Source organism: Leuciscus leuciscus, assembly GCF_965113295.1.
Source record: "Leuciscus leuciscus genome assembly, chromosome: 20".
Lineage (NCBI taxonomy): Eukaryota > Metazoa > Chordata > Actinopteri > Cypriniformes > Leuciscidae > Leuciscus > Leuciscus leuciscus.
In genome coordinates, this window is record NC_138744.1 from 18914968 (window position 1) to 18931519 (window position 16552).

The window sequence follows — 16552 nt, forward strand, 5'->3', positions numbered from 1 at the left end:
TTTCTTTACAAAGTGACATCGTCAACTACTGGCCTGGCATTGATAATACAGCCTTTCAAGTCATTTTCTCAGATCCGTGTGAACCGGGATCATTTTGCCAGCATTGTTGTCTCTTTTTAGTAGGCTATATTGTTGTCATGTAAACATACCCTAAGACACGGGAAAGCAGGATACAGGGGCTCAGAGTTGCAGTGTAACATTGAACATACAAGACTTTGCCATGAAAGAGTGAAAACATATGCAGAGATTAACCAGAAAATGAGTTTGTTCAGAAGAGGCCTTAGTTCAATTAGGACATAGCTTTTATAAAAAAAAAAAAACATTACTGATGTACATCTTGAGACAAAACAATGGAACCAATGTATTTTAAGATATGTCATTGCAAATTGCTTTCAGTTAAAACAGCTCAAACATGCATTTTAGTCTGGGACTATATCTTAAGCCTTGTCTGTGAAACCAGGGGCCAGTTGCATAAACATAGCCATTATGTTAAGACTGTGTCTTAAGAACTAGTATGATCAACTAGAAGTTAGTTAGGGGTAATCAGTCTTACTGTTCGGTGTCAAATTAGACCAATCTACGTTTTTATGTTACTGACTTTAAAAAGTTATTAACAGTTTTAAAGAATAAAACTGGATGACTAACTTGTAAGACTAGTCTTAACAGTTTATGCAACTGGCCACAGGGGTAAAAGTTTGCTGAATGTTTCATTGTCCCACCAACATTAAAATGAAATGTGCAAGTATATAACTATGAACATCAGTAATGATCATTTGAATGGCTTTGTAATGTAAGTATCATAACAATGTAGCCTTTTGTAACGGTTAAACTCAGTTTTGGTTTCATTTTCACTGTGATCTGTTTCTGTTTTGCCTGCCTTATTCCTCTAGTTAGTTTCCTTTTGTTCTCATTTTCCCGCCACTAGTTAGTATCCATGGTTATTTATTCATTGTATGATTAATTAGATCACATATGTTTGCATTCAGTATTGAAGCCTTTCAGTTCTTTGTGTTAATTTTCTGGTGTTGTTTGTGTTTAGAGCACAGTTACGCTGCTACTCTGTTTGGAATACTGCATTTTGTTTTAATTTATTAAAGCAATTTTTTTATTTGCATGCTAACCTTCTTTGTGGACCAAAACGTGATGCCTGTGTAAATTCATGAATATGGTAGTATTTATTTTTATACCATTTTTGTAACTTGGGTCACTGCTCTACCAATAGTATACACATATCTATGGTTCCACACACCAAGAGGCCAGGGGGTTGAAGATTGAAGACTCATCCTAACATCCTAATTTGACCAAATTGGGTAAACTCAGTAATAGTGAAATTCTTATATACAGCAGTTGTTTACACAGTGTATACATCATGTGTATTGTTGAGGCTGGTATGTAGGCTACTGTGTAGGCGACTAGTGCAACATTTTTATGCAGTTCTGCCCACACTTTCTCAAGTTTATCAACATTTCTTGATTCTGGACAGTGAGTGGACATATGTTGCTTTCTTGAAACATCCCTGCTTAAAAATCCAGCATAAACCAGCAGGAATTCACAATGTAGTCTACAACACACACACACACGCACGCGCGCGCACACACACACACACACACACACACACACACACACACACACACACACACACACACACACACACACACACACACACACACACACTATGTGCACTGAAAAAAAATTGCCGCCTTAAATTAAGTAAAATCAACTTGGAAGTTATTTTAACTTAAATTACATTAAACTGACTTAAAACATTTTTTGTTGAATCTAGTATAACTTATAAAAGTTGAAAATTGCTTAACTTATTTTGATGAGTTGAAGCAATGTAAAAATCATTTTGTCCTAACTTATTGATTATATAATTTTTTTACAGCATAGACTGAATTCTCTCCTCAACCTTAAATAAATATCATTTTTATTGAAGATCATACAGAATCAGAATTTTGGATCTTCTGGAAATAATTTAATTGAATACGTTAACACTCTCAGTATTATACCAAGGTTTGAAAATAAGCAGCGTTGTCATAATTGCATCAGAAATACTGGAAATGTCTTAGCCGAATTATTGTGTAAACACACTCTGATTACAATATATATTGCATATGCCTGATGGGAATTTCTTGTAAATTTCAGAATTATATATATATTGAGGAGAGATCTGTTTGGTTACCTTCATCTTGTATTTAGGCTATATATATATATATATATATATATATATATATATATATATATATATATATACTGTATGTATTGTATATGTATTTTTTAATTATTATTTTTTTTTTTTTTTACATTTTTCAGAAAACTGTATTTAAGCAAGGCATATTTCTGCATGTTCACTTGTTTAGTTTAAATTTCAGGGACCTACAGTAAATTTTCCCTCTGTATCCCTGTTTCCCTTGTGTCCAGTAGAGGGATCTGTTTAGTTGTGGAAACCATGTGCTCTGAGTCTGGATCTAATGGCAAGTGAAAGAGTTCTTCAACCAGAATGAAAGACTGTTGTTTTCTCTCATGAATATAATGTATGAAACTACTCAAACACTGCTGGTGTAGAAAGGTACAAATCACATTTAACGGCATTTCCGGTGATTATGATTTCAAAACTGGGAAGAAGAGAAAGAACAAAGTAACAAAGATTTCTGTCTTCCATCTGTTTACATATCAGTAAACATATTGTCGACATATTGTCTAAAAAATGTGTTATTCATAACCACAGTGAGATCAGTAAACCATTTCAGGCACCAGGCACAGGCCATAAATCAAATCATTACATCATTTCTATTATTTATCTCCACTTATCAAAACAAAGAATTACTCAGAGAATACACTTGTATCACAGATGTTTTGTTTCCCGGACAGGTCTTTAGTTAATTCACAGCAAGTTGCTTTCTGCAGTCTTTTTATCATGTCTGTCGCCCCCTACTGTTTGATCTATCTATAACATTCCATGATACTACATGCAAATTGGCCACTTTGTTGTGTTAAAGTCACCATGAAATCAAAATTGACCATTCTTATTTTTTAAAAGTCCCTGTGAACCGGAAGTTGCAACCGACTTTACTTCATGTGACCTATTTCCAAGGCTGGACCCCAAATGACTGCGGTCTCGCCATATATTGCAGAAAACACGAGGTTGCGTGGTAGGCTAAAGGTGCAGGCGCTTGGTGTCGGTAGACATATTCAAAAATTTTAAAAATTAAATAAAATTGTTTTCTGCAAACTCTACCAGATTCTTGTTCTACATCTCCCTGAGTACCACTGTGGTGATTTTCATGTTGCTGTACTGCAGGGGTACAGCACCAAACTTTTTTCTCTGGGGGCCACATTATCGTTCCTGACTGTGATGGGGGGGCCGGGTCAGCTATATAACATAGAATTGTATGACCCAGACCAAAATGACCACCAGCAGGCCTCATTGTGTAGTAGAGATTACTAGCCTGGCACAGCCATCCCCACTACTATATCCACACTACTATATCAACTCTTGATTCCTGGCACATATTTGTTTATCTTTACTAGTGGTTTGCAAAAGTAGTTATCGAGTCTTCACACTTTGTTTTAATTAAAGTTATTCTTCACTTTAAAAATAATCGTTGGTCCACTGTTCTTTGAAAATGCACTCTCTATTAGGGGTGGAACGGTACACAGAAGTCACGGTTCGGTTCATACCTCGGTTCAGACATCACGGTTCGGTACGAGTTCGGTACAATGGAGGGAAAAGCAAAACAAAAATGCAGAAGGCTTGTACATGTCTCAGGCTCCTACCACCAAAGGAAAATAAATTACTTAAGCCTTGTATTTTTTAAATACGTTTTATTAATTAAGTAAAGGCATAGAACCAGTTTATTTGTAGTGCACTGACAATAGTTTTATATAATTAGTTTATAAAATTAAATTAATAAAAAGACCTTGAGATATGTTTGGTAATTGTACCTGAATGAATTGAAAATTAATTTGCTACATTTCAGATTAATATATTTGTTTTCCTTTTTTTTAATTAACAGTAACTTAAACACTTTGCAGTTTGAATGATGTCCTGTATGAACAAAATGACGGAGTATGTTTTTTTTGTTTCCACTGTTCGATCGCGCCCGCGCCTCACTCACACACACACACACACACACACACACACACACACACACACACACACACACACACACACACAAATATAAGTAAACACTTTGCGACTTTTCGATCGCGCCCACACCTCTCTCTCAACATATTCCAGCATTGCAATCTTTACATCGCAGCCTGCTCTCACACACACACACACACACACACACACACACACACACACACACACACACACACACACACACACACACACACACACACACATACACACACACGCACACAAATATAAGTAAACACTTTGCGACTTTCGATCGGGCCCACACCTCTCTCTCAACATATTCCAGCATTGCAATCTTTACATCGCAGCCTGCTTCAGAGCTTCACAGCTAAGGCAGAGCTACATATTAGGTGTCCCTAGAACCCGCGTATCTAACAGTAGTTTCGTATTGCATTAATTTGCACGCGAGTTTTATTTATATTTATATAATAGGCCATGACGACTTTTGGGGATTGCCTCATAGGGCCGGTTCAAGTAGTGGGGGGCAGAGGGGCTGGGGGGCCAGTCAAAAGGGGGTGGCGGGCCTAAGTCGGCCCGCGGGCCTTAGTTTGGTGACCCATGCTGTACTGTTTTATTCTTTAATAATTGCCTGCCAAAGTCATGACCAATACTATTTACCTTGCTATATAGGCATATTTGATAAATTCATAAAAAAATATAATAAAATTGTTTTCTGCAAACTCCACCAGATTCTTGTTCTACATCTCCCTGAGTACCTGTAGTGATTTTCATGTTGCTTTACTGTTTTATTCTTTAATAATTGCCTGCCAAAGTCATGACTATACATGACAAAATATAGACATCTATCTATAAATTACAGAAATGTCTGTCTGTCTGTTATTCGCATATCTCTCGAACCGTTAGTCCGATGGATTTCAAACTTGACAGGTGTCTTGCTACGGACACGAGTAAGTGCAGTGCCAAGTTTGACGTTGTTTGGATTACAAATGCAAAAGATATCGGTAAATATATCGGTAAAAGGAGCACTTAGAAGGTTGTGGTTTAAAAATAAACATTCTGACATTAGAGGGTTGAGGGTTCAAAATAAACATTCTGACATAAACACACTGTCAGCTAAACATTAAGTCAGCTACACTGTTTACTTCTGAATATCATATTTTATTCACGGCCATCATTTGTAGTAGCCTATTCACAAACTGTTTGCTCAAGCGTAGCATTTTTTCGGAGTTCACTGTGTAGCCTGCTCCCTGAATCGTCGAGTTCACTGTGTAGCCTGCTCCCTGAATCGTCGAGTTCACTGTGTAGCCTGCTCCCTGAATCGTCGAGTTCACTGTGTAGCCTGCTCCCTGAATCGTTGCGCTTATTCATTTGTGGATGTTAACTGAATCTGTAAGTCAGCTACACTGTTTATTTCTGAATATTATATTTTGTTCGGGTGCACTTAACGTTATCGCTACTGTGTAATAGCATCTTCTATGCTATTCACCAACTAAATATATCCTTTTGAATGCGTTCACAGTCTCTTTCACGGCCATCGTTTGTAGTAACCTATTCACAAACTCACAAACCTATTCTCGTAGTTGACTATGTAGCCTGCTCCGTCATTATGTCAGTATCAGTATTTGCTTTCTACCATGCACAAATAAAAATGTCACAGAACTTTTGCTGTGTAATTGTAACAATGAGCACTCAAACACACCGAACCAACAATTACTAAAAACACCTTGCACTAGTATTTTATAAATTCATAAAAAAATCAAATCAAATTGTTTTCTGCAAACTCCTCCAGATTTTTTCTATATATCTTTCTTTCTAACTAATCTTTCTTTCTTTTATGAATTTATAAAATATGCCTATTTAGCAAGGTAAACAGTATTGGTCATGACTTTGTCAGGCAATTATAAAAGAATAAAACAGCAAAGCAACATGAAATTCGCCACAGTGGTACTCAAGGAGATGTAGAACAAGAATCTGGTGGAGTTTGCAGAAAACAATTTGATTCATTTTTTTTATGAATTTATAAAATATGCCTATATAGCAAGGTTAATAGTATTGGTCATGACTTTGGCAGGCAATTATTACAGAATGAAACAGTAGAACAACATGAAGTTTTCAGAAAACAATTTTATTTTAATTATTTTATTATATATTATTTAAATATGTCTACCGACACCAAGCGCCTACACCTTTAGCCTACCACGCAACCTTGTGTAGACGTGCAATATATTTTTAAGCGTAGATGGCGTGACCGCGCTTCTCCGGAGCACAAATGGCGTGACCACAGTCCAAAATGGCACACTTCATGTGGCCTCGCGGTCTCGTGGCCTTAAATTGCGCGTGCTCGCCAAGTGTACGAGTCCATAGGGTGTCCCATTCGGCATTTCAGCGCTCAGAAGTGTGCTCGCGAGCGTCGCCTTTGTGACCTCGATGCGGACTTCGGAGAAGCCCGCACTTTCGCACCCTCCGCACGAGTTACCTACCCAGGAATCATTGCGAACGCCCAATCAGATAAATGAGGGGAGGAGTTTCATGCCTGTTTGCCTGTCCCAAAATACACTCTCGCGTGCCTTCGTGGACTCGAGGCCAGCGCCCCTTAGGTCTGAACTTCCTGACATGACATATGATAAGCAATCGTTAGATTTAATCGGCGCGATTTCCTGCAATGCTTTTTCCCCCTTAGTTGGTCAGAACAAAAGTGGATGTTACTTTCTTCTTCGGACGACATTTTACGGTGACAATTCTTATGTTGGTCATACTTCCAAAAAGTAGAATCTGTGATTCTGAATGACAGCATCCACACCAGCGTGGTGACTGACAGCCACTTTCTCCTCAAAACATTGGATTCATCCGCGCTGTGCCGTGCCGAGGCACAACACACGTAAAGTTGATAATTCCGCGAATAACTGCAATTGCAGATTTCGAACAGAGATGGCGACAAATAGGAAAAACTACGGACTGCAGCTTTAATCTGTTCTGGTAGTTTTCTATAATAACAGGTTATCCTAAAACCCCATGCTAAACACAACAATTACATCCTGACATATAAAAACAGGAAAGTCCAGAACAAATTAGTCTGATCTTTGAGAGTAAAACATTAATTCTGAAATATATAAATGAAACATATAAACATTTTTATTTGCTATTGTGGATGTTGTCTTTTACTTACAGTGGTTGGTGTGGACATATACAGTATACTAGAAGAATATAAAGCACATATAGTGGTTATACAGTGGGCTTCTTTAACATTCAGCACCAGAGAATTAAAACTCTGAGACATTCAACCAAGCTTATTTCAGTTCCAAGCACAAACTTTAAAATGATAAAAAGGTGATGAAAAGTGATATTGAACAGTAATGATTGTGTCCGCTTCGTTTGTTTTAGGAACACAACATTAAAAAATTCAACATTCAGATTTGTATTTGTTGGAACCACAACTCTCTTCTTTTTCTCTCTGACTTTGTCATCCATCTGACTTTAGGCCTTGTTTGCCCAGTTTTTTGGGTAGCCACGGCGACAGTGTCTCCTAGTTGTCCTCTTTTGGCGTTTTGGCCACCCAGATTTCTCTCTACAGAGTTCAGCTGAAAGAGAGAGAGAGAGAGAGTACTTACCACCATAAGATTGAGTTTTTATTTTGGATCAAATAAATGCAGCCTTGGTGGGCATGGAAGTCGTCTTTAAAAATCTTTTTTTATTGATTCTAAACTTTTGAATGGTAGTGTAAGATAATAAAGTCTCCCTGTAGTCAATCATTTTATCACTTTAAACTCACCTTTGATCACCAAAATTACATATTTCAACGTTTTTTGAATGTTGAAACTTGAATGTAACTCTACACCCTTGCCTCATTTAGTATATGCGGTTCTATGAATATGAAAATTAGACCCGCCTCCACTCACTCACACCAGCTCAGAGATCTACTTGATGATGATCACACTACATACACTATATCACAACAATATATATAACAAGATGGTCCATTCAAAAATCACAAGTTCCAATTCACATTAGTGGGATGTTCTGTAGTTTATGAGTGTCTCACCCATCAGGAGCTCGTCTTGCTGGCACACGGTCCTCACACAGATCTCTTTGTTGATCACATAGACTCTTGGAAGACTGGAGGAAACAGATGTCATTTATTTCACATGCACCATGTCAAATACAAATCTCATTTTGTATGTTCAGCAGAGGAGAATTTCAGCAGGAAAGATAGCTCTGTGTTAGTCACCTGTAGAGACAGAGAGATTGAATACATCTCTTTATCGGTCGATGAACCGAGTACATCCTGGTGCAGGGGTATGTTTCCTCTCTGCAGTCTGTGGGACAGAAGCAAGACCAGGGTTCTCAAGTTTTATCAAAAGCTTGGAGTGAGATCACATGCGGTTAGGGGAGGAGCCCTAATAACATGTAGCCTTAATGTAACTAGAAAGACTATTAATACAGTATAATATATCATTTAAAATAAAATGAAGAAATACATCTTCATTCCTTCCCATACCCACTAACATTTCCCTTAGTTTCAGTCAGATAACGTATTAAGCTAGCCAAACTGAGCCAAAGCTTCTGGCCTGGTTGCAAAGTAGCTGTAGAGTTTTTGACTGCATCAATAATAATGTATACGATGGGCTATATATTAATATATATATTGGGCTATATACGATGGGCTATATATCACGACGTGTGTTTGCGCATCTATGTTGCCAAGTAACGAACGCTATCTGGCCGAGATACGTGCTGGAGGCAGGAAACTTCACTTTGTGCCTGCGCCTCTTATACAACGTTATAAAACTTGCAGGACAACTTGGTTGGCATCATCAGCGTGAGAAATACACGGTGTGGCCTGTGAGCGTGTGAACTGGTTGAATTGACCTTTCGCCGGCCCCTCCCCCAAACGGCCATTGTCCAATCACACATCATAGCAACCGTTACTATGTGAGCATGTCCGACAAACATTCTCCAAGCAAGATGGTGAAGCGGTGCGCCCACGGCGTTTGTAAATATGTGGAATAAGGGCTGCCTCCGACAAAAAAACATTTTCTAGTCGACTATAGTTATTCATTTAAGCCATTAGTGGACAAATCGCCCCTTTATATTAATTGAATTACTTAAATACAGGATAATGAGCGTTTACGTAAAATACCCGCACTCGAGCGCACGACTGCACCATAAAGCTTGCCACAAAGAACCGGTAAAAGTAATTTGGGGTCAGTAAGATTTTTTTTAAGAAATTAAGAAAAGTAATAGGCAAGGATGCATTCAATTGATCAAAAGTGACAGTAGGCTATAGACATGATTTGTCCCTAAATAATGATATATTATATCATATTCATAATATATTATATATTATTATTATTGATAGGATGATAACAGGTGTCGTGATGATCAGCACTGCTGCTGTATCAGTCAGTGGTTAGATCAGCTTTGCAGTAAAAAAATACAGGACAAGGGAGATATAAATTATGCATTATTAATTATGACAAATAAATTATGGCCGAAATACGGGACATTTGGCAACCCTAACGTTAGTTTTTTTCCCTTCCCCAAGAACAAAGCACATAACGTTAGCAGGGCTGAACTGGAACAAAAAAATAAAAATAAAAATTGCTAATAAAAATGAGCAAAATATAGCTAACAGCTCAGATAACTGCGATTGTCTGCAACAAATCGGAGAAAATCAAGACAGAAGAAGAGGTCTACGATGCCTATGGATATTGTGGGTATTAGAGATTTGCGATTGTCATGGGGTTTCTCAGATTTCGCTTGAGACCGGTAAGCATTAGCCTCGATAGTAGTCGTGTCTCCTTCATTGCGTATTTTTATATTTTGAATATATCCCTCCACTGCATGACTTACTGTAACCCCTTTTGCCTCGATCTGGAGGATATCGCGAAGGCATTGCTCCAAAAAAAGGTCACTGACACGCACGGGTATACCTCTTCCCGTCATGGCAATCTGTCGCGCTGGTCGTGTTTGACCATTTGTTTGTCGGACGTAGCAACAGTAACTAAGGGGGGCGGGGCTCGGCGAATGCGTGAGACTTGAGAACCCTGCAAGACTGTTATTGTCTTGATACAAATGGCATACTCGCATACAAACTCACCTGGTGGTGGCAAAGCAGAAACATCAATTTCCTGTATTTCTGGCAAGAAAAAGAAAAACACAGCAAACTATAAATGTGTACGGGACACCAGGGCTAGTTATCCCGCTTTTGACTCAGGGTAGGTTTATTTTTGAAAGTCAGTGTGTGTAAAGACTTTATATACTTTAATACTTTAAGTACTTTAAGTCTTGGCTACAAAAACACTAAAGAACATTTCTGCGTTATGACCAGGGAAAAAAGATACAGTTCATTTACAGTAACAGGCAAATGGGTGAGATGCCACAACAAGGACTTTTGAGGCTGTATGAGAAGAATACCTTTTTTGAAATATGGTTTATACAAAATGTGTTTTGTTTATGTGTGTTTAGGGGGTGGGGGGTGGGGGAGTGTCATTTGTATGTTTTTTATTTCTTGCCTGGGGACTGCATATGTAAATTAGCCTGTGGCTAACTCTGGTACAATGCATCAAATGGCCATTTTATGTTTTAATTTAAATTAAATTTAAATTATGTTTGAATTTTAAATTTGAACATTTAAATTTATGTTTGAAATTGTACATGGTCTCTAATAAAAAAAAAAAAATTAAAAAAAAATTAATAAAATAATTTATCTTTAGACAAGAGAGACATTTTCTACAAACAGCAGTTTTCATCCTTTTTTAATTTACTACAACTAAGAGTAGCATTACAAACTAATTTAATTAAATATTTATGTATTTATATAAATATTATAAACTAGGCTATATTTATAACAATAATATTTAACTAAAATTATTTAATAAAATAAATAAATAATCTTTCTGAATGTTCTTTAGGGTTTACACTTTTTATTACCAATACATTTATATGACTTTTATAGTCATTTGTGATTACAAGGTTTAAATGTTCTTTTTGTATTTATTTTTTTAACTTACAAATAGGAATTTCTACCAGATGAAATATTTTTAGAGGTTGACATAACTCGAAATAAATATATACGTTCATTATAAATATTTTCTTGATTTCTTTTCTTGATTTTTTTTATTACTTTTTACTTTCTAGACAATTTTTTAGACTGTTGGTAAAAATTAACAATACATTTAAATTATTGTAAAACACTAATTATTCATGAAACAGCAAAACAAATATATAATTTAAATGACAACAGATAAAACATGACAACTTGCCCCTGACATTAATGAAAATGTATATGTAATGAATAGATGTTTGAAACCAATGCATACTCCTGAAAAAGCAAGCAAGCAAGCACGCGCGCACACACACACACACACACACACACACACACACACACACACACACACACACACACACACACACACACACACACACACACACACACACACACACACACACACACACACATCATTTTAACAAAATAGTTACAGTGTCATAGTGAATTACCAGCTTGTTGTGCCCGGACAGTAACAAGTACTGTGAGAGAAGAAGAACAAAAAGCAGAAAAGTTTTGTTGGCTGGGCACTCAAAAGGAATCATTCATTCATATTAATTAAATTAATTGGCTTCTGTTTGGTTGTTTTGATGAACTTACCAAAGAGACAACAGCATAGCAGCACAGAGATTGGATAGCTGCCCATCTTTCAGGGTCTTTACGGGGTCCGATCACAGCTCAGGGCCTGGAGAAAGAGAGAATATCATAACAACCCCGAAATAGCTTTCAGAGTATTCAAAATTAAAGTGGATGGTATGGAAGACTGTTTCCCCTTCAGAGTAAAAAGTAAAATAAATAAAGATTATAAGGTTATTGTTGAGATAAAGTAAGAGTTAATACATTACCGTCCAAAAGATTAGGGTCAGTAAAATTCTTTTTGAAAGAATTTTCTTTTGCTTACCAAGACTGCATGTATTGATAAAAATACATTAAAAACAATAATATTGTGAAATAGTATTACATTTTAAAATAAGTGTTTTCTATTTTAATATATTTTAAAATGCAATTTATTTCTGTGATGCAAAGTTGCATTTTCATCATTATTACTCCAGTCTTCAGTGTCACGTGATCCTTCAGAAATCATTCTAATATGTTGATTTGCTCCTCAAGAAACATTTCCTTTTATTATCAGTGTTGTGTTCATATTTTTGTGGACATTTGTGATAATTTTTTTCCCCAGGATTTTTTGATGATTAGAAAGTCAAAAGAACAGCATTTATTATTTATATATCCTATTTTTTTTGGGATAGTTTTTGAGAAACCTTTCAGCTCAGTCACTATGTATCCGTGTGCTGGCAGAACAGTAGGCCCTGTTGTTAACACATTTAAGAGTCACCATGCGCTTCCAAAATATAACCATTTATAGGCATCCTCGAAAGACTTGGACAAAATATATAAATTCTAAAAGAATTCTGTTTGAGAAGGCAGACCAATCTAGATTTCCATTTGCCTCTGACTCATGCAGATTCTCATTTATTGATGTCACAGAACATAAGTTCTCTGTTCTCAATCGCTCATTAAAGATATCAGTTACAGCTGTTCCATCCGTCCAGCTTTGTCTGTTTCCTTGTCTCTCCCCAAGTCTTTTCCTCTAAGCCTGCATTTCTGTGTCCAAGACATGAGCTCACACTAAAGAATGTGCATTCCCACCCCTCCCTGTGGTCTCAACAAAATCACACACACACATGCTTACATACACACACACACAGATGCATAAAATCACACAAACTCATACATAAACACATATGCACTCCTATGCATTCCCTCAGACCATAGTTTCGCCTGAAGAATCAATTCCATATTCATAACCTGACAACTCAAATGTTCATGCATCAACACACACTTTACACTCACATTCTGCATTATTTTTCATTTGAAGTGTGTATTTCTCATACCGCTGCATGTTTTTTTTCAAGAGTAATGCAGATTTTTACATATTCATCTCATTAAGATTCTTTACTACCCACATTCTGAATGCATATCTTCTGTTTTACTGTGTGCATGTTAAAAGCAATGACCAGATGATGTGTTATGACGATGGTAATGATGTAATATTCTAAAAAGAATTTGTTTTTATAATACTTACAAATTTTCAATCCTCTGTTGCTCCTTGTGTTTTTCAGAATCCTTTGGCTTTTACTTTCCCCTCCCTTTCTCTTCCCTCCCCTCAACATCCCTCCGCCTGTCTCTCTCTCTCTCTCTCTCTATTGCTCATTCGCTCTTCCCATTTTAATTCAAATTTTGGAGTTATAGCCCTTATAGATAATAAGGTTTTATAAAAAAACAATTGGGGGGCTTGACCTTATAATTTGGTCTTGGGCCCTGTTTGGCAGTCCTGCATGGATGATTTATTTTGTGTTCTGAAACAGAATATGTATATGTATAAATTATATAAATAATTTTTTTTATATAAAAATATAATTATAATATATACAAATATAATTATTATATATAAATTATATAATTTCTACATATATACTGTATATATATATATATATATATACAGTATATATACTGTATATATATTTATATTTATATTTATATATACTGTAAATGATGTTCTTCAACAATGTCATTCTTTTGTGAGAAAAGATATCTGCCTAATGATATTAATTTTGTAACTCACTACTGTTCCTACATGGTGAACATGATTTGACCAGGGTTAGGTGCTTTATACATCAGTTTTATTCACCTATCATTTCCCTCTGATTTTAGGAATAAGTTATGGGTAGGGTTAAGTTTATGGGTAGGGTTAAGATTAGGGTCAGGACTACATTTTCAGACTCAAATGTTGTTCCAGGATAAACTAAATACACTGACCCATGTCTTACTTGGCAAAATCACAGTGTCTGTGCAGACATATAATCTATCCACCAGCAGGTGTCACCACAGAGCGGTGATTGGCTGTTCTGAACATGTCTGACAGCCAATGATCACCATACATTTTCATTGAATGAAAAAGAGAAGATTTGACATTTTCATAATAACTGTTTTCCATAGGTAATAAAAATTACATAAAAGTCAACATGTAAGTAGCCTATTATTCATTCATATGAATAATTATAATAACAATTATTATTATTATTAATATTAATACAGTTTTTCTCAGTCGCTTTGGTGCATTTCTCACATCACTATTTACATTTGCACAACAGTTAATGCAGTTCTCAAAACAATTAGTACAAACTGCAAAACCTAGTTGATAACCTGCAAAAGCGTGTCACTTGCTCAAAATGGATAACTCATTCCTCAAAAGCAAGTATTCATGTCAATGAAAGTGTCAGTGTCATCAAGATGAAAAGTCCTGACACCATTGTTTATGAACAAGATAGTCAAATGGCTTTGTCATGTTTTCATTATGACAGTTTACTCTGTAAATGTTTTCCACTGCAAAAAAGTCAGATCTTGGTGACACTACCTGAAAATGCTCAAGACAGCACTATATACTATTTGCACAGCCATCTGGAAAATACAGTAAAGTTACACATTACTGTATTTAGTGAGGTAACTGAGTACAAGACACTGAATATGTAGGTTTCACATTTTTACTGCATATGCTCTTTGCAATTCTAATTTGTTCACAGCATTGTGCAAAAGAAAAAATACACCCTTATTTACAACAAACATAAACTCCCTTTGGGTAGAGCTGTGCACAACTGGAAACAATATTGCAGTACATATTGGAACTGAACATACAACATACATAGTACTGTAATCATTCATGCACATTCAGACGTTCCTCTCGGTCTGGTATAGACTTTACTGTCTATGGGACATTTTCAGGAAAAAAAAGATTTTAAAAAAATGTGTAAAATTTGCTTGACAGATTTTGACAACTAGTTCAACATTTTTGTATGTAATGACTCAAGCAATGAAATGAGGACTATTGGTTTTATATGGAATGACTATTCAGCATTCACAAGTATAGTTAATTTTGACTGACATGACATAAGCAAATGATAATGTTATAAAACAGCGGAGAGTTGTATGAAAGCAATTGATGAATGTCCAAAAGCATTTGCAAATTGTTGGAAGGAATGAGAAACTGCTACTATGATGTGCACAAATGACTAAATGTTGTGGAGGTTGAACTAACTGTTGTGCAAATGTAAATAGTGATGTGAGAAATGCACCAAAGCGACTGAGAAAAACTGTAATAACAATACTAATAATATGACTTACATTTTCACTGTTATTAAAATTATTATTATTTTCATGTTATTTTTGTTCTTAATCTGCATTTTTGTTTTGCTTTCCATTAAAAATAGCTAAACATCCATTTTGAAATACATTTTCTTTAAAGAAAATCTACGTAAGATACTACATCATGAATTACTTTTTGACCCCACCAGCTATTTGTTCTTTGTTTTAGGCACAAATCACAATAAAATTAGTTAGATTTATGCAAAAAAAAAAAAAAATGTATAAGGTAGGATTTTATAAATGTAAGATATATTTTCTGAAAATAATCTTAATCTTTTTAATATTATTTATGAAATATATATTTAATTGTTAATATTAATATCAGTCTAAACTTCTGATATAAGGCCGAAGCACGCACACAGAAAGCAGGCTGTCAGAAGGTGCGTCCCGTGAGTATTCAACTAAATTCTCTTTCATGTCTTATTGCGCTTAAACTGTCAAATACACACAAGGTTGTGTCAAACAAAGTTAACATAAACACAGTTGGTTATGTCTGTGAACGTAAACAGCAAGAAATCACATGTGTATATTAGATCTGAGTATTAAAGTGAAAGCAGTGTAATATACAGTACCTACTGCTATATATTCTGTTGATATGTAATATTATATTCTGTTAATATTCTTTCAACAAAAGAAAAACAGAAAATCACTCACTGCTCTTGATTGAATAACTTTAGTAGTTATACATTTCTTATGAATGCTGCTGTTAAATGCTCTGGCGAGGAGATAAACATGGCGGGTCTATGCTAATAGGGCAGAGTCCAGTCATGGGCGGGGCCTAAGAAATGTGATGTCAGATTGCAGAAAATGCTTATAATTTATGGGGATTTAAAAAAGAGGATTTTTACCATAGGTTGGTTGTGTACATACACTGCTGGCACATTTATGTTCAAACGTGTAAAAGTGAATTTTGCTCATTAGGTCCACTTTAAAGTAATTTCCTAATGTAGTTTCACTAATGTTAGACAGTGTAGTGCTCATTTTGTAAGGTTAATCTTCAAGTTTCAGATTTAGCCAGATTCATAGGGTTAATCTTTATAGACAACATATTAGACCATTAGACATTCTGATGTAGCATGTAAAAGAAAGGAAAATTACCACTGCTGAAAATAAACCCTGCAAATACTGACCCTAACCCACAATCTATATCAGTTTTGAATGGGGGAAACCCACAGTGCCACTGGGATGGTTGGTTCAGT

General features: G+C 35.7%; 1 protein-coding gene across 1 annotated transcript; it reads right to left on the minus strand.

The window, feature by feature from the left end:
- Positions 1–7215: 7215 nt before the first annotated feature.
- mfap5 (microfibril associated protein 5) lies at positions 7216–13327 on the minus strand. The gene is made up of 7 exons (XM_082149134.1): positions 13237–13327; positions 11751–11835; positions 11603–11632; positions 10203–10241; positions 8331–8418; positions 8145–8218; positions 7216–7683 (listed from the first exon to the last, which is right to left on the minus strand). Exons 2-7 carry the CDS (start codon positions 11794–11796, stop codon positions 7580–7582), a joined length of 381 nt encoding a protein of 126 aa, XP_082005260.1. The 5' UTR covers positions 11797–11835; positions 13237–13327; the 3' UTR covers positions 7216–7579.
- Positions 13328–16552: the final 3225 nt, after the last annotated feature.

Coding starts and splice junctions, on each gene's coding strand:
- mfap5 (XM_082149134.1), bottom strand. CDS start 11,796: ATGGGCAGCTATCCAATCTCTGTGCTGCTATGCTGTTGTCTCTTTG. Junction 8,419..10,202: donor TTCTGCTTTGCCACCACCAG/GTGAGTTTGTAT, acceptor TCTGTCCCACAG/ACTGCAGAGAGGAAACATAC. Junction 8,219..8,330: donor CAATCTCTCTGTCTCTACAG/GTGACTAACACA, acceptor TGTTTCCTCCAG/TCTTCCAAGAGTCTATGTGA.